Here is a 26,487-nt window from a genome sequence, read left to right as displayed (position 1 = left end):
GTAGTTTAGTGAGGCGCCAGGACCAGAGGCGGCCCTAGTTAATTTTCAACGGTAAGCAAACAGTATTTTGGCGCCTCCCCCCCCTCCCGCCCCAACCAATAATTGATATATATTTTCTGTTCGTCATGGGAGTTCTGTGTGCCATATTTGGTTCAATTCCATCATTGGTGGAGTTCAGAATGCTCTTTGATTGTAGGTGAACTATACATCCCAGTAACTACACTTGCCGCACTTACTCCCTTGCCTGGCCCACTTTGGGTCCGGAGGCGTGCCTGAAGACCCCCACGTGTGCACCAAAAGTCACCTCTTCTCCTGACTTTCTCCTCAGCCATGGGGACCAAGAGAGAGAGAGAGAGAGAGAGAGGTGGAGATGCCCACCTTTCCTGAAGGTAGATGCAAAAACAAAGGAGGGAGCAGAGGTGGGAGATACCTCCAGCCGGAGGGGCTCTCTCTCTCTCTCTCTCTCTCTCTCTCGGTCCCAATGGCTGAAGAGAAAGTCAGGAGAAGAGGCGACTTTTGGTGCGCACGTTGGGGTCTTCAGACACGCCTCCGGACCCGAAGAGGGCCCGGCACGGCGGCTCCGCTCCTTGGCCCACCCGTGGATTGGGGAGAGGAGAGGAGGTGGGTGGAGCGCCGGGGGATCGGGAAAGGGAGCTGGTCACAGGGAAGGGATCGAACGCAGAGCGCCGGCTCTGCTTGCGCACCCGGTGGCCGGGTGGAGCAGGAACGAGAGGGGCTAGGCAAGGCTCAAGGGCCTGGCCCCTTTGGGAAGAGGATCGCCCGGCAGCGAGGCAAGAAAGCCGAGGCTCCCCCTGGACTGCTAGGGCTGTTGTGAGCTGAGGGGGCGCTCCTCAAGTGGCGGTTGAGGGGCATTTACAGAGGTGCCTCTGCGCCCCTGGCAAAAAAAGTGTTCTGCAACCGCTTACTTCGCATAATGGATGAGCCGCCCCTGGCCAGGACTCTGGCAGAGAAAGCTAAATACCTTGTAAAACTGCAACTCCTATTATGGTGGTTAAAGTAGGGTCAAACTGTATCAATTAAATAGTGTAGATGCACTCAAAGACTGTGATTCTATGCTCTTACTTGGGAATAAATCCAACTAAAAAATTAAATATATGTCTAGATTTAACATGCAAATAGCATTTATGTGGTGTGTTGTTCAGAGAATGCCTGTTTGACCATTGGGTTTAGAATAATGGAGCTTCTATTTCAAAACAATGCTTTTCAATTCTAGTGGGTTTTGAGGGAAAGGGAAGGATGTTTTCCAGCTCAATGAGAGCATGTGGTTTGCATACAGAGGGTCTCTGGTTTAAATCGCAGCATCTGTGAGTAGTGATGCAAACAATCCTAAAACCTTGCAAATTGCTGCCAGTTAGTGCTGACTATACTGGGTTAGAAAGACCATTGGTCTGACTCACTATTGAGCCACTTTCTGTGCTCCATGGAAGAATATAATATCTGCAAGTCGAGTCGCCTGCGGGCTGGGAGTGGAGGTATATAAATATAGCAAATAAATAAATAAATAAAGTGGGAAAGGTCAATGGTTAATAAGAGACCAGTGTTTTGCTAACATTTTCACATTTACATGTATTTCACATATTGATACTTTTCAAGTATTTTGGTGCAGATCAAGTAGTGTTACAATGCTCCTTTGCAATCTTATTTGAATCTTACAAAGCTTTTGAGAGATGCTTACGGAGGTCTAAAATGCACATATTTCTAACTCCTTTGAGCTCTGCCTTTCCTCCTCTATAATATTCATATGCTTGGGTGGATGGGGTTAAAACATAATTTAGAATGGTGTGTTTGGTGTTAAAGAATACAGAACGAAGTGAATAATGGGGGAAAATAAATCAAGGTGAACTTTAGATGGAACTTCATTGTCTTTTCTCTTAGGCTTTGTAACTTCTTTGTGCTTGTTCAATAATTTAAACTGTGTGACGATCCAGATAGTGGCCAGAATCGTGGATTGGCTTATACATAATGAACTAATGTTGCTAACACTGTTGCTATGAATGTAACTCAGGCTCCAACCTACTTTGCCAAGCATCAGCTGTATTTTGGAGAAGCAAGGCCATTCTGCTAATGATCATTGCATGGTTGAATGATATTTCCATCAGATTTTGGGTGGTCAGGCCTGGAGAAGTTAGCTAGCTATTTGGTTAAACATAAGCTGATACAGGATTCTGGCCAGAATCTTCACATATGTGAATATTTCACGTAATGAAATGCAACTGTATTAAATAAATATTTAATGTATATCAGTGCTTTTGTCTGATGTGGTGGACTGACAATTTCCCCCCAGTGTGCCAGGAATTGGTACCATATTTCTGCCATGCTGTTATTATAATTTTTTTTCTTAGAAACTCACCACAAACTGATCTGTAGATCCACCACTTGGAGGAGCACTTATCTACACCTTTAATCCAGAAAGTACATTTTTTGGGAGAGGATTTGGGCTTTCTGGGAGCAATGTGATGTAGTAATTTGGTTTACTATTGGACTAGGGTTGTGGGATACCAGGGTTTGGATCCCCACTCAGCCATGGAAACCCTCTGAATGAGCTTGGGGAAAAAAATCTCACATCCTTAGAAGAAAGCCATGAGAAATCACTGGCTACATTTCTCCAGGAGGATACAATTGCTGTAAATCAGAGTAAACTTAAAGGTATATAATAACTAAATCAGTGCTTCTCAAGCTATCTGATAGACCAGAAATTTTCCAGCCAATGTCCTAACACCTAGGATTGTATTTGTGTCATATTGTTACTGTGTTCATATAGTTTCCTGAAACCTTGAAGCCTGATAGCCAATAGCTCATAGGCTAGTACAGTGGTTCTCAACCTGTGGGTCCTCAGGTATTTTGGCCTACAGCTCCCAGAAATCCCAGCCAGTTAGGATTTCTGGGAGTTGAAGGCCAAAACATTTGGGGACCCACAGGTTGAGAACCACTGGGCTAGTAGTAGTTTCATGAACTAGCACTTTGAATAGCACTGTCCCAAATCTGATATGATAACATCCTAACTGTTTAGTCTCAGTATTTCTAGTCCTCTACACTGGCTGAAAACCAGCTCCACATAATTTTACAGTCATTCAGAGTAGTGTGTATTGAATGGATCATAATACGGCAGAGAAAGGAGGAGGACTGTGACACTGGGTTGCACTTTTTCATAAGCCGGTCAGAACTGGATGCCACTGTATCCAGGTATATTTCATGGTCTTGCACACATACAGACTGGTGTTGTGCACCAACACATATTTCCATAATATAGACGTCTAGGATGTAACTGGAAAAATGCCAGAAATATGTGCTGGGATTGCTTGGTTATTTATATCTTAGCAAATGATAGTTGAATATTTTGATGAGGAAAAATCATTTATATGCTTCACGTAGAAATCAGTTGAAGTGCACTCTTGTCTACAAACACATAAACACTCTAGAAGAACAGTACACAGGCACCAGAAGATAGCTTTATATATAATATATATTTACTTTTAAAAATAAAACTTCCATTGCAAGGCTAGAGGTCTGTACAAACTACAAAAATAAATCTTTTTTCTTTTTCATATAAATAATTTATATGGCATGACAACATTTCAGGTCTCCAGCACACCCGCTACACAATCACATGCACTCTCACACACACAAATACACGCACGCACACATAGTGTGTCCCCTCTCCACCATTTCCCTATGCTTCTCTGGTCCCAAACTGGTTGAGGGGAATGGGGAGCACCATTTCTATTATGAGTTTCCTAGAAGCACTTAGCTGATTTTAGGCAGTGGGTGGTTAGCATGGATAGGGGGAACAATGCAGGAGAAATGTCAGCTGTTACTTGATTCTAATCTCGACAGTAGTTTCTGGGCTACCTATGATAGTTCTGGGCTGGCAAACTGAGCAAATCCAAATGGCTCAGCCAGGCCCTGCAATGTGGCCAGTTTCTACAGGGAATTTCCTCTGGTCCAGCAATCATGGCTCTTTGTAAATGAACAGCGCTGATTTATTTTAGCTGGAGGCCCAGTCTTACTGAAGCATTCACATTACAAACAGGCTGTGAAAACCTCAGGAGAAATTTTCTTGGCAGCAAGAGATTAAAAGGGAATCCAATATGGGCTGGAGAGTAAAATTACAGCAGTCATTGGGTACAGGGAGTTCTTAAAAATAAAATAACAATAATAATAAAGTGCTGGGGGGTTAGAAGGAAGAAAGTAAGGGGGGAAATGACTCCAAGGTGAATCAGACTTGCTCTCTCACACAAGTAAACTGGTCAGCTAAGGTGCCTTGGGGCTCTTCCACACAGCCCTATAACCCAGACTATCAAGGCAGAAAATCCCACAATATCTGCTTTGAACTGGGTTATATGAATCCACACTGCCATATATTCCAGTTCAAAGCAGATAATGTGGGATTTTATTCAGCTGTGTGGAAGGGGCCTTGCCCACTGTGTCCAAAGAGCACAAAACTGTATTCTCAAGCAGGTCACCATTTCACAGAAAGCCCTCAGTGGGGTATCCTCCATGCTAGCAAAGAATGGGTAGAGGGCAACTGAAATGCCTAGTTTATATCATTCTAAAGGCAAAGCTGTAAAGTGTTTACACACCAAAAGCATCATTAACACTGCAAAAAGAACAAACCATCAGAATCGAACATGCTCATCAACATCTGCAGTTGGAAGCTTCCTAAAAACATTACAAAACCAGCAATTGAGACTGTCGAAAAGTAATTTTTATCCCAATCCTTTTGTTAGAAGTGTGCATGTTTGGGACTGTATCCAGGTCAAAGTGACAATATAATCTGCATTCATCCTCACTGGATTGTTTTTCAAAGTTTTAGCCAGTTTCCTATTCCACACAATAAAATGGATTTACTTTGACAAATTGAGGCAGAAAAAGCTGCAGAGGAAAACCAGAAAGTGAGGATAGAAAACAACTGCCCGCATTTCAGGCCATTGTCCCAAAATCTGGGGCATAGGGAACTGTGGTTTCCCCTGATAGATTTATTAATAAAGGGTTTCTGGAATTTTACTGCCCCTCACAGTTGCCTACATCACCTCTTCAAAGCCATGTTGGCAATAAAAATGGTAACCATGTTTAGACATTACTTTGTAATAATCTCACAGAAAAACTGCAGTGCTTCATTACATCCAAAAGTCAACTGGTGAATGAATGGCACTCTATCTGTTCATATTTCTGTCTCCTCTTTCTTTTCAATGGCATAAAAAATAAAGGCTAATTGACAGCACTTAAAAAAAACCCTACCTGTTTATTTATGGAACAATTTAAAGTACTGTTTAAAAAATCCACTTTAAATTGCATGGGCCTCTGTCCTTAAACTAGAAGGAAAAACCTGACATGTTCAGTAAAGGAATTGTGATTGGTTACATTGAAATCAAGTGTTGTCAGATGCAAACAGAACTTGTCCTTCAATGCCCATCTTCCTGCCAAGTGACTGCTCATTTCTAGATTTCTAACCAAAGAAGATGAACTTGAAAGATTGTTTAGAAACAGAAGCAACAACCACAGCGATCATACTTTTGGTTAGGAAAATGAAATGTTTTGCCCAGCCCTTGGTTCTCCCTTTGAACACTTTCTGCTCTAATAACTAGATGGAGAATCTTTCTGAGTGGGAGACACTGTTGTCAGATCCTTCCTGGATCAAATTAAGGGACAATTTATCATAGGAGATTTTCCTACACACAAATTATATCTGAACAGGGAACAAGAAAACTCGACCAATCACAACTTGTAACACAAATAGTGTGTGCACTGACCCCAGTGAGAATATGGTATCATCCATAGATTTGCTCAGGGCCCTTCCACACAGCCATATAACCCAGAATATCATGGCAGATAATCCACATTATCTGCTTTCAACTGGAATATCTGAGTCCACACCGCCATATAATCCAGTTCAATGTGGATTTTATTCAGCGGTGTGGAAGGGCCCTCAATGAGGACAGTGAATGATTGAATTTACCATGAGAAAGTCCAACCTCCTTATTAAAGCATTATCCTCTCTAGAACATCAAATTCCTATTTGAAGCATTCCAATCATAACCAAAATATTTCCCAGGTATGAAACACATTAGCACTATGTTGGAGTGTAAAATACTTTGTGAGACGCGCCATTTACAATATGGAATCAAAAGCACAGATAAATCCACACCTATACAAATTAGTTTTCCAGACATCTCAGCTCTGGCTGAGCATGGAAAGTCCTGTTTGCAGGATTCTCGGGACCAGAAAACTCTCTGTTCTGAACAATCTCCATGCAGTTACCATTTGTCTTCTATTAGTTATGGTGCAATGATGTTTCTTGGAAATTATGAAGCTGGGAATAGAAATACAGTACTAGGAGATTCTATAGATTTGCTTATAGGACACTTGTATGAGAAGCTGATACCAGGATGAGAACAGAGGTAAACAAGCTGAAAAGGAGGGCACAGAAAAAATGTTTGTAAGCATGGGGTAGAATAGGGAGGGATTCAAAGAAAATCCAGAAGAACCACATGGCAGATGCAAGCACAGGCATTTGTGCTGGTGGAGGCAGGAGAAGGGCACATCCTGTCCCACCAGCTTGCATAGAACGTTAAGACACATGGTGCCCCTCCATTGCATGCTCCCTTCACTCCATGCTCTCCCCATTACAACTTCACCCTCGCATTTCCCCTTAAAGGGATACCCCCACTTTTTTTTAAACGAGGGATCTGTGAAAATAATAAAAAATAATTATTATAATTTTAAGGGTAAGGGTTTGTGACTCTTTTTATACAGCTTAAAATAATAATTATAATAATATTAATATTAATATTAATAAAAATAAAAGAATAGCAGCACAATGTGGGAGAACTCTCCCCCACACATAAGTTGAGTCCTGCTCTCTCCACGGGAGGGTAGGCTCTTGGGAAATTCTCATGCCCTGTTCTGATGTTGACCATGTGATGCTTCACACAGCATATGGGTAACAGCCCCTTTCATTCTGCAGGTTTGCTGGGACTGGAGCTTTCCCTGTCTTTAGGTGACTGGGACCCAACACTCTTTGGGCCATCCATCCAATGTAAGGACACAAACAACCGATGTTTTGAAGCCATAAGCTCCAGCAACCAAGAAACTGGTGTGTTTTTGGATGGCAGATACACCTCAACAAACATGACATGGGAGTGTGGAGGACCAGGTGCTGAGAGATTCTCCCATAAACCTTTTTGCTGAATGGTTACTGAAGAAGCTCCTCCGGCCCCTTCGCTCCAGTTCTCAAAGGCACTGTCTACATCTACAGTTGGTCAGGCACAGTGGAAGAACTTCTATGGGTCCAGCATGCTTCACAGTATGTGTGTGTCTGTTTGTGAACCATCTGGGTCCCTCTCCCCATGTGAGATGCTGTATACATCCCATCCCTGAGGCAGGAGTTTGAGTGCCAGGACCTTGACTGGCAGAGCTAGTGTCTCTGGCTGAGGTCCTGCAGTTCAAAGCTGTCCGAGAGATCTATACCAGACTCCTCCGGGCCATCAGACTCAAAGCCCTCATGTGTGTAGCCCTGGCAAGAGCCAGGCAGGGATGGGTGCAAGGCCAGCATCACGGATGCAGTCGCTGTAACTGTGGCAAACGTGCCACCAGGTCCAAGAGGTGGCACTTTGGTGCCGTGGGCAACAAGGTTGGTCCGAGAGGGAACGGGGGCAGTCCGAGCTATCCGGGGCCCTAGTCCATGGTCTGTCTGCTCTTGCTGCTTTGAAGTCTCTTTAACCTCTGTGGCAAAGGGAGGTATGTAGCTTGTAGGGATTGCGGTTTGAGTCCACTCTGGGCTGCCCAAAGACAGAGGCGATTCAAGGCTTGTTTTGCAGCTTTTCACCACCTGCCCAGGAAGAAAAAAAGACTTGTGAGTATGTTGGACATGTGCACAATAGCAAAATACTTTTCAGACTTTTGGAAAGCAACGGAAAAAAGACAAGAACATATTCAGGGGAAGCATGAACTAAAGGAAAAGGCCCAGATGTCCCATAATTCCAACTGACCTTATTCTACTGTACTGTTTAGTCAGAGTCTTTCATAGAGATTGTAAAAGCAGATTTTAGAAGGAGACACCTACTCCAATCTATTAAATACCCATTCACACTCATGTAACTTAGTTAGGAACCCTTTCCTGCCTTTCCTTCCACTTCTGGAGAAACCAGGATTCTGAATCTCTAGACTCCTGGTGGGTACTTACAGTAATTTTGGGGAAGCTGGGGCTTTTGCTGGCCTTGACCAAGATGTGTGATTGTGTTGGTGGGATGATGTATGTGCTGCGATCATCTTCACCAATGTCTGATGCGCCAGTGCTCTCTGAATAGTATTCTGAGTCTGAAGAGTCACTAAAGGCCCCACCAGGCTGGCAAACATAAAAGCTGTGGTGGTTGATGGGTGGTGGGACAGGTGATGGTGTTGGAAGGCGGCTGCCATTATCAGCTGGTGTGACCTGTAGGATAATAAGCAGAAAGCACACTGAGAATCTCCAGCCTTTCAAGGGCCATCCCCATTGCAGTCAACAGAACAGATCCTAAAATATCTTGATGATAGGTAAAAAGAGTTGCCAAATGTCCCACTATGTTGGCAAACATAGGAGCTGTGATGGTTGATTGGGTCATGTTCCACTCACTTATTGCTGAAGGTTTTACATAAGACTTGAGTGAACACTAAAACAATTTATTCCACCCCAGTCTGACAACAAAGTGTGAGATTGGGGTGCAAGACATAATCTAGCCTACTTTTATGATTCTTTGCCCACGCACCCTTAAGAGAAACAGCAGCTCTCTTACCTCTGCAGGTGGTCCAATGATAGACAGCAGGACAGGCAACAGAACTAGGCCATTGAGCAGCCCCAGAATTGTCAGGATGGTCAGCACAGCAAAGAAATACCTGCAATGAAAGAAAGAGGTCAGTTATAGCCATGTACACAATCTGCATATAATAACACCTTCATCAGAATAGTTCAATATTGCTCTTCCTGGTTGATCTCTCCTTCCCAGTAACTGAGGCCCAATGTAGCAATTGTGGCCAGCACGAGAGGGAGCCACATTTATCCTGATGGTGGCAGATACCAATGTAGTATGGCACCCAACTCTCACTCACAGTCCCTCCCCCAGTTACAATTTCACACAAATGCACTGAGTATGAATATGACTACATACTCATGAAGATTGCATAGTTCTCTCCATCTGCCCATAGTCTAAATACATAATTAGCTCCTAGAAAATTTGTTAGCTGGAAGCTGAGTGGTGATTTACTTGCATTTTCTAACTAAGGACAGACAACTGCTGAGCCTGGAGCTTGTGAAGATTCATGTGTAACTCAGGCAAAACACTTGCATCACTGAGCATTATTTCTTGGTTTCCAATGTCCACCTCTCAGACTGACCCAAATCAGATAGACCTGGCAGCTGCCCACATTCCCTTGCCATAAAAGAAACTAGATGCAAGAGCTAATCCTGAGTCTTTGGTTAGCCTTGCTCATCCAACTCTGAATACCCTACAACCTACATTGCCATAGACAAATGTGCCAGATCTGAAATCAATGGCCCATACAATTTTTCTTTTAACCTCCTTCATACCTGGCACAGCTATTCAGGTACCAGTCCTAAGGAATATCCACATTATGGGGTAACAGTGGGTTTGTGCCATGGCTCCATCCAATGACATCCTGGGATATGTAGTTTGGTGAGCTACTTAGAATTCTCTAGTGCTACGGGCAGGGAATTCTGAAAATCTTATGGAACTGTAAATCCCAGGATTCCACAGTTCAAGCATTACTCTTTATGTGGAATCCCCTGTTATAATTGTTCAGTGTGGATCCATTTATTCCAGGCCTGCTGTGCATCTTACTAAATCCTGCCTTTATTTTCATTCTATAATAATTGCCTGATGTGGCACTGTCTACATTTTCAAAAGCCCACAAGGAGGTCAGTATTCCATCCTCTATTGACTTCTTTTCCTGATATTCTATGGATTAGCCCACAGGACATTACCTCAGAATGAAATCAAATTCAGATCCAGCCAACATAAGTACACCAAGCAGAGTGGAAACAGCACCATCCATCACAGGGGCAAACATGTGTTCTAGGGCCACGGTGGAGCGCACATTTCGGTTGCCAATGGCTGTGAGAAAACCCTGAAAAAAGATCAACAGTCAGAATGAAACAAAAAAAAGTGTGTATTGTCCAAAAAGACTCTCAAAAGAGAACTAGTAGCTGCATCGCATCTCAGTGACCCTACATTGGAAAAAATGAGCCAAAGGCCCAAGCTGTCCTTGTGATTGGTGCTATTGCTGGAACAAGGACAGAAATGCAAGCTCTCACTTTGTTTTCTTCAAATGCAAACACAGTTTGGGCATGGCTTTTCACAGCACACACAGTTATGTCCTTATATTTATGCTTAATTAATCCAGAAGAACCTCGGGCTTTGAATTTAACACAATGCTAGGAAGTAACAAATCCATTTAAATACATTATCCAGAATTCACCGCTTCTGCCATCACTATTGATCAACTACTGATAGCTCAATGAAAAGCCAGCATGGTTTAAATGTTGGACTTTTTTTTTACTTTTGATAACACATCATAATAAGCCTTCATTTCCTGGTTCCATCTCCTCACCATTCCCATTTGTTGGCATGTATTCTATGTATCTTACATACCAAACCATTTATAGTTAGCACTTTCACTTTATTGATTTGCCTATTATAGTATTTTAAAGAATAGAAAAAAGAATAGAGGAAGGGAAAAGAAGGAGGAGTTAAAAAGAAAGAAAAGAGAGATGGGGAAAAATCCATTAGGAGTATGATGTTAATGAAGCTAAGCGGAAGTCCTTGCAAGTTTGAGGATCATGGCCTCCCCCCTTTTTTGGTTTGTATAGAGTTTTTATTATGTTGCCAGATATTTGTGGATTTATCTTTCCTCCTTCTTTTTCATGTATTGATTCATTCATAAGCTGCAAGCTCGAAGGGATCTTTCACTTACCAGGGCCACATGTACAGTGAATTCCACACCAATGCCCACTGACGCAATAAGGATGACCACAGGAATGGCACTCAGTTTGATGCCCATTAGGCCCATGATCCCAAAGAGTTCAACTGTCATCATCGCCAGAACAAATACCTGAATTAGGGAAAAAAAACACATTAATACCTTTCTGCTGAAGTCATGGTGCTGAGCATGATTATAGCAAAAGTTGTTTGTAAAGTCAGAAAACACACTATTCTTTAAAGCATTGTTTATCAAATATTTAAGATCTGGACACAACCCTAACTCTCTTTATCTCATGTACAAAAACCTTTTCTCTTTCTCCACTACTGTGTTTATTTATTTATTTACTACATTTATATCTCGCCCTTCTCATCCAAAAATGGGGACCTAGAGCGGCCTTACAAGAAGGCAGCAATTTGATGCCATGCATACAGTAGAAGCAGACATATACATTAATATTTTTACACATTAAACCCGCTAAATGGTCTGTATTTTCCTTTCCTCTGTCAATTGATAAGTTACCAAAAGAAAATGATCTTATATATAAAGAAGAAATCATTCAGTATATATAAGTTTGTGCTGCTCAATTATCTTTAAGATAGAATTTGGATTTTGCATTGTTGACATTTACTTTTGCTATTAAGTATAATTTTAATTTGTCAGTGATAAATGGTAGTAATAGCCAAAAAAATGTATTATGACAATAGGGAAAGGATCATAAATTAAGAATAATAAAATTAGACGTATTGAGCTGGAACCTGATTAATTATTAACCCATTGCTAACCTTTCTAAGAAGACATTCAAGTGCTACAAGCAGATGAGTGTAATTTCTGAATTAAGAAAAAATCCAACCAAGTATCAAAGGATATTCTATATTAAATTATTGTGGGGCAAAGGAGTGTTTAAAACACAAATGCAAAAAAAAAAAAAAGCAGATTATATATGACTTTAACCCCTTCAGCACCATGGAGAGAAGCAAGAGAAAAATGCTTGCTTTTTGCTTCAAAGGTAGTCTTGTTTTAAACTGTATATGCTACTTGGTGTATCTACAGCAGGAAGTTATAAACAATCTAAATTCCTCCGGTCATTCACTATATAATCTATACATTCTTAAATATCTGTTAATTGTGAATATACATATCTATGGTATGTATTTAGCAGACATCCTGCATCCTAAAAAAACCCCTCATACAAACTGGTTTCCATTCTCATGTTTTAAAATCTATAATATATCTATGTTGATTTTATAAGGACAATGGTATTTGATAACCATATGGATTTTTTGTACAATGTCATGCTGTTAACATGATATAAGATGTAAATTGACTACTAATGTTACATACTCTGTTATTTGTGAAAAAATACTCACAATGATACTAGCGGTCCAAGGGTTGAGTAGCAACAGAGTGCACACCAGGAAAGTGCAAACCAACACAATGCTGATGGCCTGTAAAAGCCAGTGGCGCAGGCCTATGTATTGCTCCCAAAAGAGGAAAGGATAGCCACTAGGGTAGCTGAACACGCCATACGTCTGGGCCACCTCATCACAGATGGCGCGCACACTCTCAATCGCTGCCACAAAGTCCGAAGTCTGCCGCAATCCATTGAGGTAGAAGGGGAACTGAGCAAACTCCAGGGGCTGTGCTACTGGAACTGTCAAAAAGAGAGGATGCCGTCAGGCCCAGTGACCTCCTGCCCCCACTCAAGTCTTTAGGACCCAAAGCAAACTGTCCCATTTAGCTATATTTTCACCCACTCAGGCACAGCCTGCAACTGTAGCAAAGTTGCAGCATTCTGTGGAAGAACCACAGAATGGGAGAATAGGACTGAAATGATGCACAGGAATGGGAATTAAGCTTGTACTCACTTCGAAGGTTCTCGCCAGTGGCATCATACTTGTCATGGATCCATTCTGGGGGTGGTGGATAGAAGTTGGCCTGGGAGGCAGCAAAGCCAAGGGGGTCGTTGCTCACCCACACTGTCAAGCAGATGTAGAAGATATCAGGGGGAATGATCCCATTCTCATCTACCAGGCGGCGAGTGGTCAGCTGTGGGGCAAAAAGGAGGGTGAGAGGTGTTTGGTTAGTGTTCCCACACAGGTGCAATCACCTGGTAGGGAAACAGCTAAGCCTCCTTTCTAGGTAATGGTTCACCTTTTCCAAAATCAGGAGGATTTCCTGCATGCTTCCAAATCTCTGTTTCCAATGAAACCTCAAATCCCCTTTCTCTCTGTCCTGCAGTCCATTTTTAATGAAGGTTTCCTCCCTGTTCCACCTAAGTACATCATGGACTCTCTTTACACATAATTCTCATTACACTGTTCTCCCTCCACACCTCTTTGGCTTGGGCTTCTACACTTACTTGATTTAGATTGAAAGGTTCCTTCTTGTTGCCTGTCTGGATGAGAAGCTTGTAAGCCAGGGCACCATCCTCTGATCCATTGCGGTAATTCTCTCTGGTGATGAGTCCAGCTTCCCAGTCTTGGTCAAAGGCTGCCTGAAGACCTAGGGGCAGAGTATGTACAGTGAGATTTGTGCCATCTATGCCTCAGAAGCAAGAGTCAATTCTGCCTCCATTCATTAGGAAGAACTTCCTGATGGTAAGAGTGGAGTATGTTGCCTCAAAGTTTGGTGGAGTCTCCTTCGTTGGGGTTTTTAAAGAGTCTAGATTAACATTGTTGTCTTTTGTGTGTTCCTGCATGACGGACTTCGGTTGAATGGCCTTTGTGGTCTCTTCCAATTAATTGTATGGTTCTATGACTCTGTCATTCCAGATAACTATGCTAACTTTAGAGTTTGGGCCTACCCCAAGGAAAAAGCTATCACTTAGATAAGACAGAAGGAAATTTGAATGTGTATGCAGGTTCCGGCCCAAGATACCTAACTAACCGCCTCTCAGCCTATGAGCCCATGAGGACTTTGAGATCTTCCGGGGAGGCCCTGCTCTCAATCCCGCCTGCGTCACAAGCATGGCTGGCGGGGACGAGAGATAGGGCCTTCTCGGTGGTGGCTCCTCGGCTGTGGAACACCCTTCCCGTAGACATCAGGCTAGCCCCCTCCCTGTTGATCTTCTGCAGGAAGCTGAAGACCTGGTTGTTGAAGAAGGCTTTTGAATAAAAGTACAATGACTGGTAACCTGACCATAGGAATGGAATAACGGAATGGTATTGGATTGTGAATTTGACGATGAGACGACTCGGAATGGTATTGTAGTAAGGTTGATGTTTTGATGAGATGTTTTGATAATTATGTATTGTGGATTATTTTAATTGTTGTTGTATCTTGCACCTGTTTTTCTATGTTGTACACCGCAATGAGTCGCCAGTAGGCTGATAATTGCGGTATACAAGCGTAGTAAATAAATAAATAAAATAAATAAATGTAGCTCATTAGGAATATCCACCACAGCTATATGCATGAAAACAGCAAGCATGATGGCAAGGAATAAAAACTGCCTACATGAGATGAAGTTGTCTAGAACAGGAGTGTTCTATAGCAGCCTGGAACACAGAGTGCTTGTCAGTCAGTATGGAATTGACTGACTGAACAAGTGTCCCTAAGCTATTAGCAAGTTCAAAACAAGAGCATCCTGTCCTGAAACCTGGATGTCATCCCATTCCAATTCTTTACAGAAGGAAAGTGCAGGCCAGTGGAGAGAATTGGCCATGAGCCCTTCACTCACCTTGCAGCCAATCCTGAAAGTAGTGCAGCCACATCTTAGGCAACTGGTGCTTCTCATCACGTACAACATACTGGATGGCATCGAAGGCTTGGTGCAGACCATAGAGGGCCTTCTGGGAGTTGGGGTAGTCAAAGCCACCCTTGGTCACCACAAACATGTTGTAAAAAGAGAAGTACTTGAACTGGGCTGAAATGAAGTCATGCTCTTTTGTTCCTCGTGGAACAATATCTGTCAGGTAAAGTCCATCATGTACTCTGGTTGTACCGTATAGGCTCAGGCCCAGCAGTGCCAGGAAGAGGACTACTACAATGCCCTGAAAATGAAGGAAACAAGGTGTCAGCATGGCTTCACTTGGACATGTTGGATTTTAAAAAGTACTGGACCTCCTGGTTCTGGGTGCTTACTTGGAACTATTTTGGGATCCCTTACAAGAATGGAATGTCATTAAAATAAATGGGAATCACTTCTGAGTAGAACTATACAGCACTGCATAGAGACTTTATCACAGGCTCAATGTTAGCATTCATGCATTTATTCATTCTTAGTGAATGTACATATCTCCTCTAATGTCCAAGATAAGTCTCTTGCCAAGTTTTCAGGAGTTTTGCCTATAACCCTGAGGGGCCAAATCAGCAAACATACTCTCAAAATCTCAGAAAATAAACCCCATCCTAACAGGAAACACCCATCCTGATGGCTAGGAGAACACAAGAGTAGTAGAAGAAAGAGAAAGTATCCGCTCTTTAAGGTCACTGAGATTCCATCAACTTGCAAATGAAAGATGCAGAAACAAAAGCCCTTAATGGCTAAAACCGCTATCTCCTCCAACTGAGGACTGGAAGAGAAAGGGGAGGGAAAAGCAAATCACTTTCTAGGACACGAGGAAGCCCTTGGCTTCGTGTCTGAACAAGGCACAAATTAGTACAGAGCAGAGTGGGCTAGAACAAAAGACTGGGAAGAAAGGTCTTTGATGCTAAGGTCCAGAAAGCAAAGAGAGAGAAAGGGAGCAAGCTCAGTTGAACTGGCCCATCTCTAGCTTTTCCCAGTTCCTCAGCTGCTGGAAACCAAACACTATGTAGCCAGCTCCATTCTGAAAAAAGCCCCCTGAGAGAATATGAAGGGAAACACAGCCACAATTGGCTAAGAAAGTCAGGAAGCCTTAGTTCCCCCTCCTGATTAACCATGCCCAAATCACAGACTTGCTACTCCAAATATCACTCTCTTCTTTGTCCTGTGTAGTACTCCATGCTACCCAAACCCTCCAGAAAGGTTCTTGGCTACCTACCTTAGTTTGGCTCTGCAGAAGAATGGGTGCATATTTGTCCCGAGCAAAGTTGGAGAAGTTCCATTGACAAAAAGGAAATGGCACACAATCCTGGCCACCTTTGCCCTCATCCATTTGTGCCAGAAGATCCCGGGTTGAGCTTGCAGGAGTGAAGATCTGTGAGCCAAGAGGGTTAGCAGGCACAAGAGTGGAAGGCGTGGTGAAGACATGCTGCGTGGGAGGCAAGATGGTGACCACGTGGCACCCAGAAGGATCACACTGTGTGAAGGCTTGAACTGTAGTGGTGATACGGGTGCTGGTGGCCAATGCTGGATGGCCATGTGGATAAGGAGGTACAGTATGGTTATCATTCGCATCAGCATATTCTTGAGGCTGGATCTGGATGACGCGGGAGGAGCAGAGGCTATGGATACACAAAAGGACACTCAGAAACTGCTGTAGTTAATCATACCCTAGGAAGCATATTGCAAGAGGTTCATTTTGTTGTTGCTATTAAAAAAAGTCTCGTCTATTAGTTGCAAGCTCTTCCCCTATATGTATTCAAAGGACATCTAATAGTTGTTTCCAAGCATGCTGACTCTATTTGTATTTTGATTTGTTTTTAGGAATGACGTTTAGTCCCACTAAAGAAATATTTTCCCAAAAACACTGGGAATACTGCTACTGACCATGCACCTGTGTTTTGGTGCCTTGAGCATTTTCTCCCCTTGCAGCTCCAATGGAGATCCCCTGTTGTTTTGCCTAATGACTTTCCCAAACCACAGCTGCCATCCGTAACACTGCTGCCCTCTCTCAGGAGATTTGATCGATTGCCCAGCTTTGCCCTGGAGAGAGCAGGAATGCCACTACAAAAGGGCTGATATATGGGATTGTCTCTCTTCAAAAGACAGTACCTGTAGAAGCAGCACAAAATGTCAAGTCTCTTATTTTCACGTCGGTGAAGGTCCAAGCTCAGGATGGCAGGAAAGATGAACAGAACCATGGCAAAGTTAAAAACAACTACAACAGCAGCCTGCAGTAGATGAGATAAGAAAAGAGAAAGAGGAATTGAGGCACACTGAAGAGCTTGGACCATCTTGCCAATGCCCTTTCAGATTCACTGACCCCCCCCCCCCCCCCCACTGCAATCTCAAGCAAGTATTTGGTATTTTGGTCCCAAATGGCTGTCTTTGGCCAACACTGTAACACAGCTTCTGAGGATTTTGCTGTAAATAATTTTGGCCCTTAGGCTGAAAGATGTTCCCTGGTTTTGATCTCCAGTAAGGTAAGACTATGGGTGCAAGTATTGTGTTCAGGTACACCTGCCTGGGAGAATAGAAAACAAAATGGCTTACCTGCAGAGAGAAAGCACGGAGAGCTGGGATAGGCACAAGGGCAGCCATGAAGAAGGCTATCATGTTATTGACGGAGGTAAGTGCTACACTGGTGCCACTGCGCCGCAGGCATTCACCAGTTCGCTCCTGTTTTGGACAGATGCATAAGAGAAAAATGAGCACAGAATGGAAGCAGATGTACTAGGAGTACACAGAAACTGGGTGAATTGAACAGAAATAGGTACATAGTCTCACCTTGATGGGGACATGTTGGCTGGTCTCTGTGAAGGCATGAGCCAGTAAGAACATGTCATCCACACCAATACCCAGTGCAAGAAAAGGCAAAACCTGTTCAGATATGAAGAAAAATACATAAATACACTGCTTATCTGAGTTAAAAGTGCTGGGATGACATTTAAAACCTTAAAAGGCTTGGTGTCTTGATACTTGCAGGTATGCCTCTATCTATACATACTTATCCAAGGATTTGTGTCTGCTGGAGAGACCCTCCTCTATAGCTTACACTGTATATGATTTGGGAGAGCGGCTTCTGTGGCACCTAGTTGTAGAATATTATCTCCTAAGAAATATGGTTGGTGATGACTGTCCTAATTCTGGTGTCAAGTGAAAACTCTGCTGTTTATTTCAGCTTTGGAGGAAAGGTAATGATGTTACCCAAATCTATATAAGTAGATGGTTTAAACTGTTTTAACTTTAGTTACTCCTTTGGCCACAATCTGTCTGGTTTCCACAAAACTGAGCTGTTCTACAATTGTTCTTTATTGCTTCAGACACATCTAAATGGGAAAGTAGCAAATATAGCAAAGTAGCCTTATTGGGGCCTCAGGAGATCTATGGGATAAGAGGAAAGTGCTTTTTACAATATAGCATTATCTAATCACATGCTGGGGCAATGGAACCAATTATAGTATCAGTTTCGCTTTTCAAGAAATCTGAGTGATTGGGTTATTCTGATATTTTCAGAAACTGGTTGCACTCAGGTAGGTACAGTTAATACGCAGTCCCCAAATCCCATTTTTGTAGCCCCACAGGTTTCCAAACCACAAAGATTTTTAAAAAAATTCTTTTCTGGCTGAATTTTGGACTGATTCCACCTTTCCTTACAAAGTAGTCCCAAATGCAAGAACACCACTTGCAAGCATGCCAATTTTGCTTCCTCCCCCAATTCCCCCCCCCCCCCCCCCCCGCTACCTTCCAAAAGTCTTTGCCTGAAAACTTGAAAACTGGATAAAAATGGCCATGGAACCAGTGACATGACATCACTTGTAGTGCTCTATAATGTGGCAGTTTGACCTTCATATGCTGTCCCACCTCTCTGACAAAGAGTGAAGTGTGGCAAAAGTTGGCATAAAGTAAAGTAGACCTCACCAAAGTGCAACATACCTGGGTGGTGGCTGCATTGAATGAGATTCCCAGCAAGGAACAGAATCCAAGTCCTGCTGCCACCGAAAGGGCAACTAGAAGAACCCCAGCCAAGCCCACAGCACCCTGTGATTTGGAGCAGTCCCAGCGCAGCATGGTGACACAGGCATATGCCAGCTGGAAGAAGATGAATGTGATAATTAATGCCAAGAAGGGTAGAAAAACCTCAGCAGGCAGGAAAGGATCAGGGGCAGCAAAGATCACAGAAGAAAACTACTACATACCATCAGCAAGTACCCGCCAGCCACGCGGATGGCACTCACATCTGAGAAGGATTTCATGATATCATTGAGTGTGGTGGTGGAGAAAGCATGTATGGCCTGAGACGAATTTGCAGGCAGGGATTCCTGGGCCAACTGGAAAAACACAAAATGGTGAAATGTTAGGAGACAAAGGCAGCTATCTCGGTGGTTTCATTCATAGCAGGATCCTTCTCACACAGATCCATGCACAGCATCCATTTACATGCCTGCTTTACTCATAACATGGGAAATCTGGTTCTTGATGAAGCATGTGTTGCACAGTGAAGGAATCTGCTTCTAACAAGAACTGAATCTATTCTCATACATCTGCAGGATTTGAAGGATCTACAGGATAAGATCTATCTTTGGTCATTCCGACACTTTCATCCCATACAACATGCCATTAATGTCTACTTATATCATGACATAAAGCCTACTCAGGTAATGAGAATCTACAGATAATAATGTACATTTTACAATGCATACTGGCATGCAGTGACCATCAGCTTGGATTACATTTCTGCAATTCTCTGGACTCTTCCATACTCACAATTTCAGCTTTTTGCAAATGCATTTGTGCCTTGCCCCATACCTACAGGCACTGGTTTCCTTCAAACAGCCCCCAAACCTTTGCACCAGTGCTATGCCCCTCTCCCCATCTCACCTCAACAAACTCCCGCTGCCAGGCCTCCAGCACAGCAGCTGCCTTCTCCTCACTCCAGTTGATGTCATGAATCTCATAGTCATCCCGATAGTGCTCAAAGAGCTGCCGTGGGCTCATTAGCAGAAACATGCTTTGAAGGGCTTCAGCTCTACAAAAAGAGAAGCTGGGTCAGGCAAGGAGGCATAAGTCCTTTGGATCTAAGCAAGGAGAGGGAATCCTGTGGTCCTTCAGATATTGTTAAATCCCTAACATACCTCACCACTGGTTATGCTAACTAAAGCTGACTGGAGTTAAGGTCCAACAAATAAATGAGTGATACACATTCCTCCGTGCTGCTCTAAAGCTTTAGGTCCCACCAACCTATTAATGGCCACTTGAGAAGCCAGCTTTCTTCTCACAATAAGTCTCAATTTGGACTTGGCTCACATGCTTCCTTCTGACATTCCTTCAGCCCAAGCAGTTGCCCCATTACCACCCTCATATAAAGCATATGTTAATCATGCTCCATGGAAAAGAAACTGCATAAACCTCCAAACATAGCATCCAGGAAGGGGGAAGGGGGCTCTGCTAACATGCCTTTGATTGCCAATGGACATATGATTTGTTCTTGTGGCAATGTGCACTTAGCACATTGTTAGACTGAGAAACTATACCTGCATTTCCTAAAAAGGAAACTCTTAAATTTACACATTCCAAAAATGCATGGAAAGAACTAGAAATTGCTATAAATGCACCTCCTTAAGAGTCAAACATATTTCATACATGCACATGAGGCTTTCAGCATTAAGAGTGCAAACATCTCTTCTGCCATTTTCTAGCAGCTTCCCTTGCAAGCTCTTCTTAAAGGAGACTTAGGACCTATATGATCATTATTGTCACCATCATTCTCTACATAGTTTTGTGTTTCCATTTCTCTCCTCAATTTGGCAACCTTTTGTCATATCAAGAGTAGGAGGAAAATATCCATAATCAAATTACCTCATCAGAAGCAGAATCTGCTACATCACATTAAAAAAGTGCAAATCTGCAGATCAGAAGGCTGTGGATCCATCATAGTATTAAGTACAGAGTTTGTGTGCCTGTAGCCAGCATCTATGTGTGGAGTAGTTTAGGGGCATTAGAGTGCCTCTGGGCTGTGGATTGGTACAAGCAGGTGTCTATGCTGCAAGACAGTGCCCACCTCAGCTGGAAGGGGCTGGGGTCAGCAGAGGCAAGATAGAGGACAGCTGCCAGAGGCTCAGGGATCAACACAAATTCCATGGCTCAGGAATGTCTGCCAGTTGCTACTGGGGTCAAATCATGGATATGGACTCTTACACACACAAGAATCTCCATGCCATCAATTTACAAGCTGGTTTAGGAAGGCAGATCATTGTAATTTGCAACCATGCGAGAAATAGGGTTAAGAGTCCAATCTGCTTCTAACAACCATGCCTTATCTTGCTTTTCCAATTGCCCTCCCAGTTGAAATGTAAAGTGTATGACTTTGACTATCATACTTAACCCCACTGGCCACCTCACTGATCATCCCATTATCATCATTTGCAAAGAACAAATAAAGCCATTCCTAATCAGAGACCTCGTACTGACATCATGGACAGACAGACATGCAAACACATATTTACCTCTGTAATTTGCCTTGGGAGTCCTTTGCTGTGGCTCCTAGAATCAACTCCTCTTGCCAGTGCATATATTTTTTGGAGAAGCCATGGCAGCCACTGGTGAGCTCAGAAGGAATATCTGGTTTCTGGTGGGTGCATTAAGAAGTGATTGTCAGGCAGCAGCATTAACTTAGAACATGAGCACAGGCAATTTAGATTGGGATTGAAATTTGCACTATAGTCCCATCCCCATCTTCTGCAAAACTATCTCTATAGATGTATCCCCTACCTTTTGGCTCTTGCTGTATGTCAATTTACCATAACCATTAGCAGACAAATATTTTACTAAAGAGCTAGAGTAGCCAACGAATAAAACAAAACCTATGGTAGCTACAATTGAAAACGAACACAAAACGTTTCTTGGTCACATGTAAAATAGGGGAGAGAAGGGCAGGAAGTATGAAACACAGTATACTATAGTGGGCTTAAGGTTGAGAAGACTCATTTCCTGACCAGTATGTGAAAATAAATTTGGAAAAAAAGGTCATGGGGACTGTACAGTATTTCATACATCAAGAGTGGTACTGAATGATCCTTCTCCCTATAAATGAACTATTGTTCTCAGGTTTCTGTCATATTGCCTAATAGTCTTCCAGACATGATTGAAAACACAGTTCTTTGGTGCTATGAAAGTAGAAGAGATTTGATCCTTAATGGCTGGGTTCATCAGGAGCAGGAGGCAGCTTTAGCCCCAAGACAATATTAGAACTCGATGTAGCTCTTTATTCTCCCCATTACAGGATATTTTCATTCAATTTTAGGTCAATACTTCAAATAGGCACTAAAGAGCAATATCAATGTATACACTAGGGCCCTTCCACCTAGCCCTATATCCCAGAATATCAAAGCAGAAATTTCCACAGGATCTGCTTTGAACTGGATTATCTGAGTCCTCACTGCCATATATTATAGTTCAAAGCAGATAATGTGGGATTTTATGCAGCTGCGTGGAAGGGGCCTAGATCTGCCTTCTAACTATAACCCCACATGGCCAAAATTTTGCTGACAAGTAACTGATAGACACAAAGGCACTTCTGCAAACAGTAAAGCTGTCATAATGATGGATATTCTGCCAGTTAAATGATAGCAAAGGCTTGAGATGCTTTCTGGAAAGGCTTTATTCTGCTCTCATGTATTATCCCGTGGCATGACACTGACTCTGAAATAACTAAGTAGTTACAAAAAAGAGTACCAAAATAATACACTTTCTTGGAGGAGCGTGATGCTTATCAGGATGAGGCAACTTCCAAAGTGCTTGTAAAACAGGTAACAGGCTAGGTTGATTAGATAACAACTGACTAGCTCAAATCCTTCCTATAAGCTTGATAGCTGATGGAGACTTTGAATTTGGATCTTGCATCAAGATATGTATTTTAGACATTTCTATTTAGACATTGTCTATTTAAATGTACATTGCCCATCTCCCAGCGGCATTTCTCTTATTTTCAGCTAGACACAATAATAATTTTTCAAAAGTCTACTTGGCCACTATGACATGGATGAATTCAGGTCAGCCTGGTGGTATTTATGCAACTAAACAGATAAATATAAGAAGAAGCACCAGCCAGGATAATAGTCATCATACTGATAACAATTTTGGATCTCCTAAACTGCAATCCAGTGTCTCCTTCCAGTTGGCCAAAAAGTTGAATTTGCAGAACAAACTCCAACTCATGTGTTGCTAACTAACTGCTGCTCTGGACCAGAGTGAAGAGAGGGACCAGAAGACGGTTCCACCTTGTCTCCTATGCTATGCTAATAATAATATAATATATTGTATATACATATAATATTCATAATATTATAATGTAATACAATACTAATAATATATTACCATTATATATTTTATATTACATGTAATATTACTAATAATATTACAATATAATGATAAAGTACAATATAGTAATATATAATACTGATATTGTACTATACTAATAATATAATATATTGTATGTATATATATCTTGTAAGCTGCTCTGAGTCCCCTTTGGGGTGAGAATGGCAGCATATAAATGTCATAAATAAATAAATGTGTGCACATAAACACAGGAATGAAGATATGCACTTGCTTCCCAAGCATACAGGGTGTTTCCCCCACATCTAAAAACATCTCCTTCCTGCTCCTGTTGTGGCAGCAAAAGAAACTAGATAGCCGTAATGGTAACAGTCTGGCTTTCAAGCCCGGAAATGAGGAATTATGCCTGCAACCCCATCCTCCCACTCCTTGCACTTGCCCTCGGTCATATATGCTGTAGTGTGTGTGCCCTTTGCATTCCCCTCTGCTCTCCAAAAAACTTCTAAGCTGCCATCTGTTCTGGGACACATTCCAGCGATGACCACCTGCTGGCCAGCACTTGCACTGCGTCTGCCTGGACTAGCACCCTCACTCCTGCAGATGCCTTCCTGGCCGAGTGCCACACATTCCACACCTCCTCACACCCCTGGATACTGAAGGGCAAAGCTAATGAAGTGCGGGAGGGGGACCCCACAGTTAGCCGAGCCCTTTTGAGGACACACTGCTTTAGACACATTACAATTGAAGGAACTTTATGATATCTCCTAGACCACTCTCCTCTCCTTTCAAAGTCCAGCCAAGGGAAACAGAATCCGAGAAACAGAAGAGACCACAAGGCCACCCCATCCAGCCCCCTTCCATGCAGGGATACACAATCAAAGCAATTCTGACAGATTCAGAATCTGCTTAAAAGCTTCCAGGGGAGACTGCCACAGCACTCTGAGGTAACATAGGCAACTCTCTATTTCCAAAGCTGGAATTATCTGAATGTGTCCAAAGGAAAGTAAGTGTAGTGTAGTGATTTGAGTGTTGGACTTGAATTCTGGGAAACCTGGGTTCAAATCCCTATTTGGTCATGGACTCATGGAAGATGTTTGTCAAGAAACACTCTCCCAGCCTCAGAGAAAGATCTGTTCTGAATCAGCATTACCAAGAAACCCCACGATAGGATTATTACCATAAGTTAGAAATGACTCTAAGGCACACAACAATACATATGAGCATGTTATTTAATGTGTATCTTGCCAATGGTGAGCAAGATTAAAATGTTATTCAACTTTTGACTAGCTAGTCTGATTTAAGAGCAGCTAGTTAAACACCTGGTTGATTGTTGCCAACTGAAATATGCTGGCCTATCAGGTTCATTTGGAGATAATTTCCATTGAAAGTGAATTAGGTTGGGTTAAGGATAAGAAGGCAAGTCTATGACTCACAAATACATTTAAAACAATTAAGCCAATAAAATGAAATAGTAAAATAGAATTGCAAAAACAGTATGAAGAGCAGAGAATCAAAAGTAATAACAGTAAAGAAAGTTCTTTCTTTCCATCTGAAAAAACAAAGCATCGCCTACACATTGGAAACTAGTTGTTCTTTCCTTAGTCTGCTTCTATTGATCTATCTGTTTTTCCCTCTCTCTCCACACACACACACACACACAATTTAGAGGAAAGCTCTAGCTCAAACCTACCTGCTTGCTTTGGCTGTTGGGGGCACTGGTAGGACATTCAGGGTCCGAGGGGTCAAGGCAAGGTCGCTCCATATAGGCCTGCCCAACCTCTGCCTTATCCAGCATCTCCTTGAATCCTTCCAGTGAGGCAAACTGACCCAGCTCCTCCATCAGCTGAATAGGGTCTAAGTTGGTCCACTGGATATCACGTCGACCCCTATGGAGAGAGAACATTGTGGTTAATAGCGCATGCAGGATATCACTCATTGATATTTTTGACCACACTTGTACCTGGTGCACTGGAACCACATAATGCCAAGCATTGCTACTAAGAGAGCAACATGACATGAATTACCACCAATTGAACACCATTGTGATGGGTATGATGGTGGAACATGAAGCTGATTCCTTTAAAAATAATAATTCATCAACAGTACAACTCTGCATCAGCAACAGACCTGGAACTATGAAAATTCTTCCTATTAATTCCAATTGGATAAAATTACAAAAAAACATACCCACATCCAGGTTAATGTTTACTAAAACATGTAACTGAGAAGTGACGTTGGTGGCATTTGTGTGTGCGTGTGCTTGAGCATGCATGTGTATGTATGTGTGAGGTATAAATGTTTGGCTGAAAAGCTTTTTTCTTGTGTGCAATTAAGTGCCATAAGTGCCAAAGACAGTATTTATTTTGACTGTGATGAGTAAGAATCTGGGAAAAGAACACCAGAAATGAAAGCCTCATATGCAACTGTAGTCCAGGATTTTCTATGAATTCCTCTGAACTTATATCTTCTCTGCCAAGATCCCAGCTTTCCTTTCTTTTTGGTTATTTTCTTTTGGTAATCTCAGAATAGTTGTGAGTTTCATACCTCTTTTTCCCTCTAAGGGATGACATTTATAAAAGTATTTTTACAAATCAGCATGCAAGTTACTTGGGGCCAGCATGATATAGTGTTTTGAGCAATGGACTATGACTCTGAAGAGCAGGGTCTGAATTCTCACTTGGCCATGAATATACACTGGGTGACCTTGGGCAGCTCACAGTCTCTCAACCTCAGAAAGAAGCAGTGGCAAACTCTCCCTAAACAAGTCTTGCCAATCCTGATAGATTTGCTTTAGGATCAGAAAGCAAACAACAAATGCAGGTTACTTTGAATCTAGAAATTTCTCTGAACTTATTTCCAAGGCTAAACCTGTAGCTCTGAGGATCCTACAGAGAAACAATGAGAGTACAGATGCTGAATGGTGTCCTTCCGAAAAAGATGCAAAAAGATGGACAGTTCCCTGAACCAATCCATTATACACCAGATCTGGCTATTATTATGTACATAATGTTTATAACGTGATATGCTCACAGCATATGCCTTGTGCATTTTCTGACACACATATATGATAGACAAAGGCAAGCCAGCTCTGCAGTGGAATACTGCAGAGACCTGACTGAACCCAGCCCTGGCTCTATCAAGATGTTAGCACGCTGGCGTTAATTGCCCTGACTGGCTGCACAAGATTCATTTAGGGTGGGAGGGGTTTGCACAGTGCGGGGACAGGGCTTCATCCCCTTTGTTCCCATGCATAACAGGATCAGGCATGCTGCTTTCATTTGGCATCTGGTTTGCAGTGCTAACTCCAAAGGGACTGCTGGACAGAGCCTCCTCCTTTGCTAGGACCTGAACTGCATGTACGTATGTGTTTATGTCCTAAGAGGAGGTCATATATAGTGGTGAGAGGATTC

General features: G+C 42.5%; 1 protein-coding gene across 1 annotated transcript in view; it reads right to left on the bottom strand.

The window, feature by feature from the left end:
• Positions 1-3,466: 3,466 nt before the first annotated feature.
• PTCH2 (patched 2) overlaps positions 3,467-26,487 on the bottom strand; it is a 61,361-nt gene continuing 38,340 nt past the window's right edge. Inside the window, exons 6-23 of the mRNA XM_060773406.2 lie at positions 24,768-24,963; positions 21,247-21,368; positions 19,622-19,769; positions 18,940-19,071; positions 18,677-18,832; positions 17,528-17,620; positions 17,294-17,419; positions 16,853-16,971; positions 15,960-16,362; positions 14,675-14,987; positions 13,355-13,497; positions 12,861-13,041; positions 12,363-12,646; positions 10,987-11,124; positions 9,998-10,140; positions 8,793-8,892; positions 8,204-8,452; positions 3,467-7,849 (exon numbers count right to left, since the gene is read on the bottom strand). Of these exons, the coding sequence (XP_060629389.2) occupies positions 7,436-7,849; positions 8,204-8,452; positions 8,793-8,892; positions 9,998-10,140; positions 10,987-11,124; positions 12,363-12,646; positions 12,861-13,041; positions 13,355-13,497; positions 14,675-14,987; positions 15,960-16,362; positions 16,853-16,971; positions 17,294-17,419; positions 17,528-17,620; positions 18,677-18,832; positions 18,940-19,071; positions 19,622-19,769; positions 21,247-21,368; positions 24,768-24,963 (3,460 nt within the window). The 3' untranslated portion in view covers positions 3,467-7,435. The remainder of the gene's footprint in view (positions 7,850-8,203; positions 8,453-8,792; positions 8,893-9,997; positions 10,141-10,986; positions 11,125-12,362; positions 12,647-12,860; positions 13,042-13,354; positions 13,498-14,674; positions 14,988-15,959; positions 16,363-16,852; positions 16,972-17,293; positions 17,420-17,527; positions 17,621-18,676; positions 18,833-18,939; positions 19,072-19,621; positions 19,770-21,246; positions 21,369-24,767; positions 24,964-26,487) is intronic.

The sequence above is a fragment of the Anolis sagrei genome, chromosome 4, assembly GCF_037176765.1.
Source record: "Anolis sagrei isolate rAnoSag1 chromosome 4, rAnoSag1.mat, whole genome shotgun sequence".
Taxonomy (NCBI): Eukaryota; Metazoa; Chordata; class Lepidosauria; order Squamata; family Dactyloidae; genus Anolis; species Anolis sagrei.
Note: the sequence above shows the minus strand (reverse complement) of the source record. Positions and strands in the feature narration are given on the sequence as shown.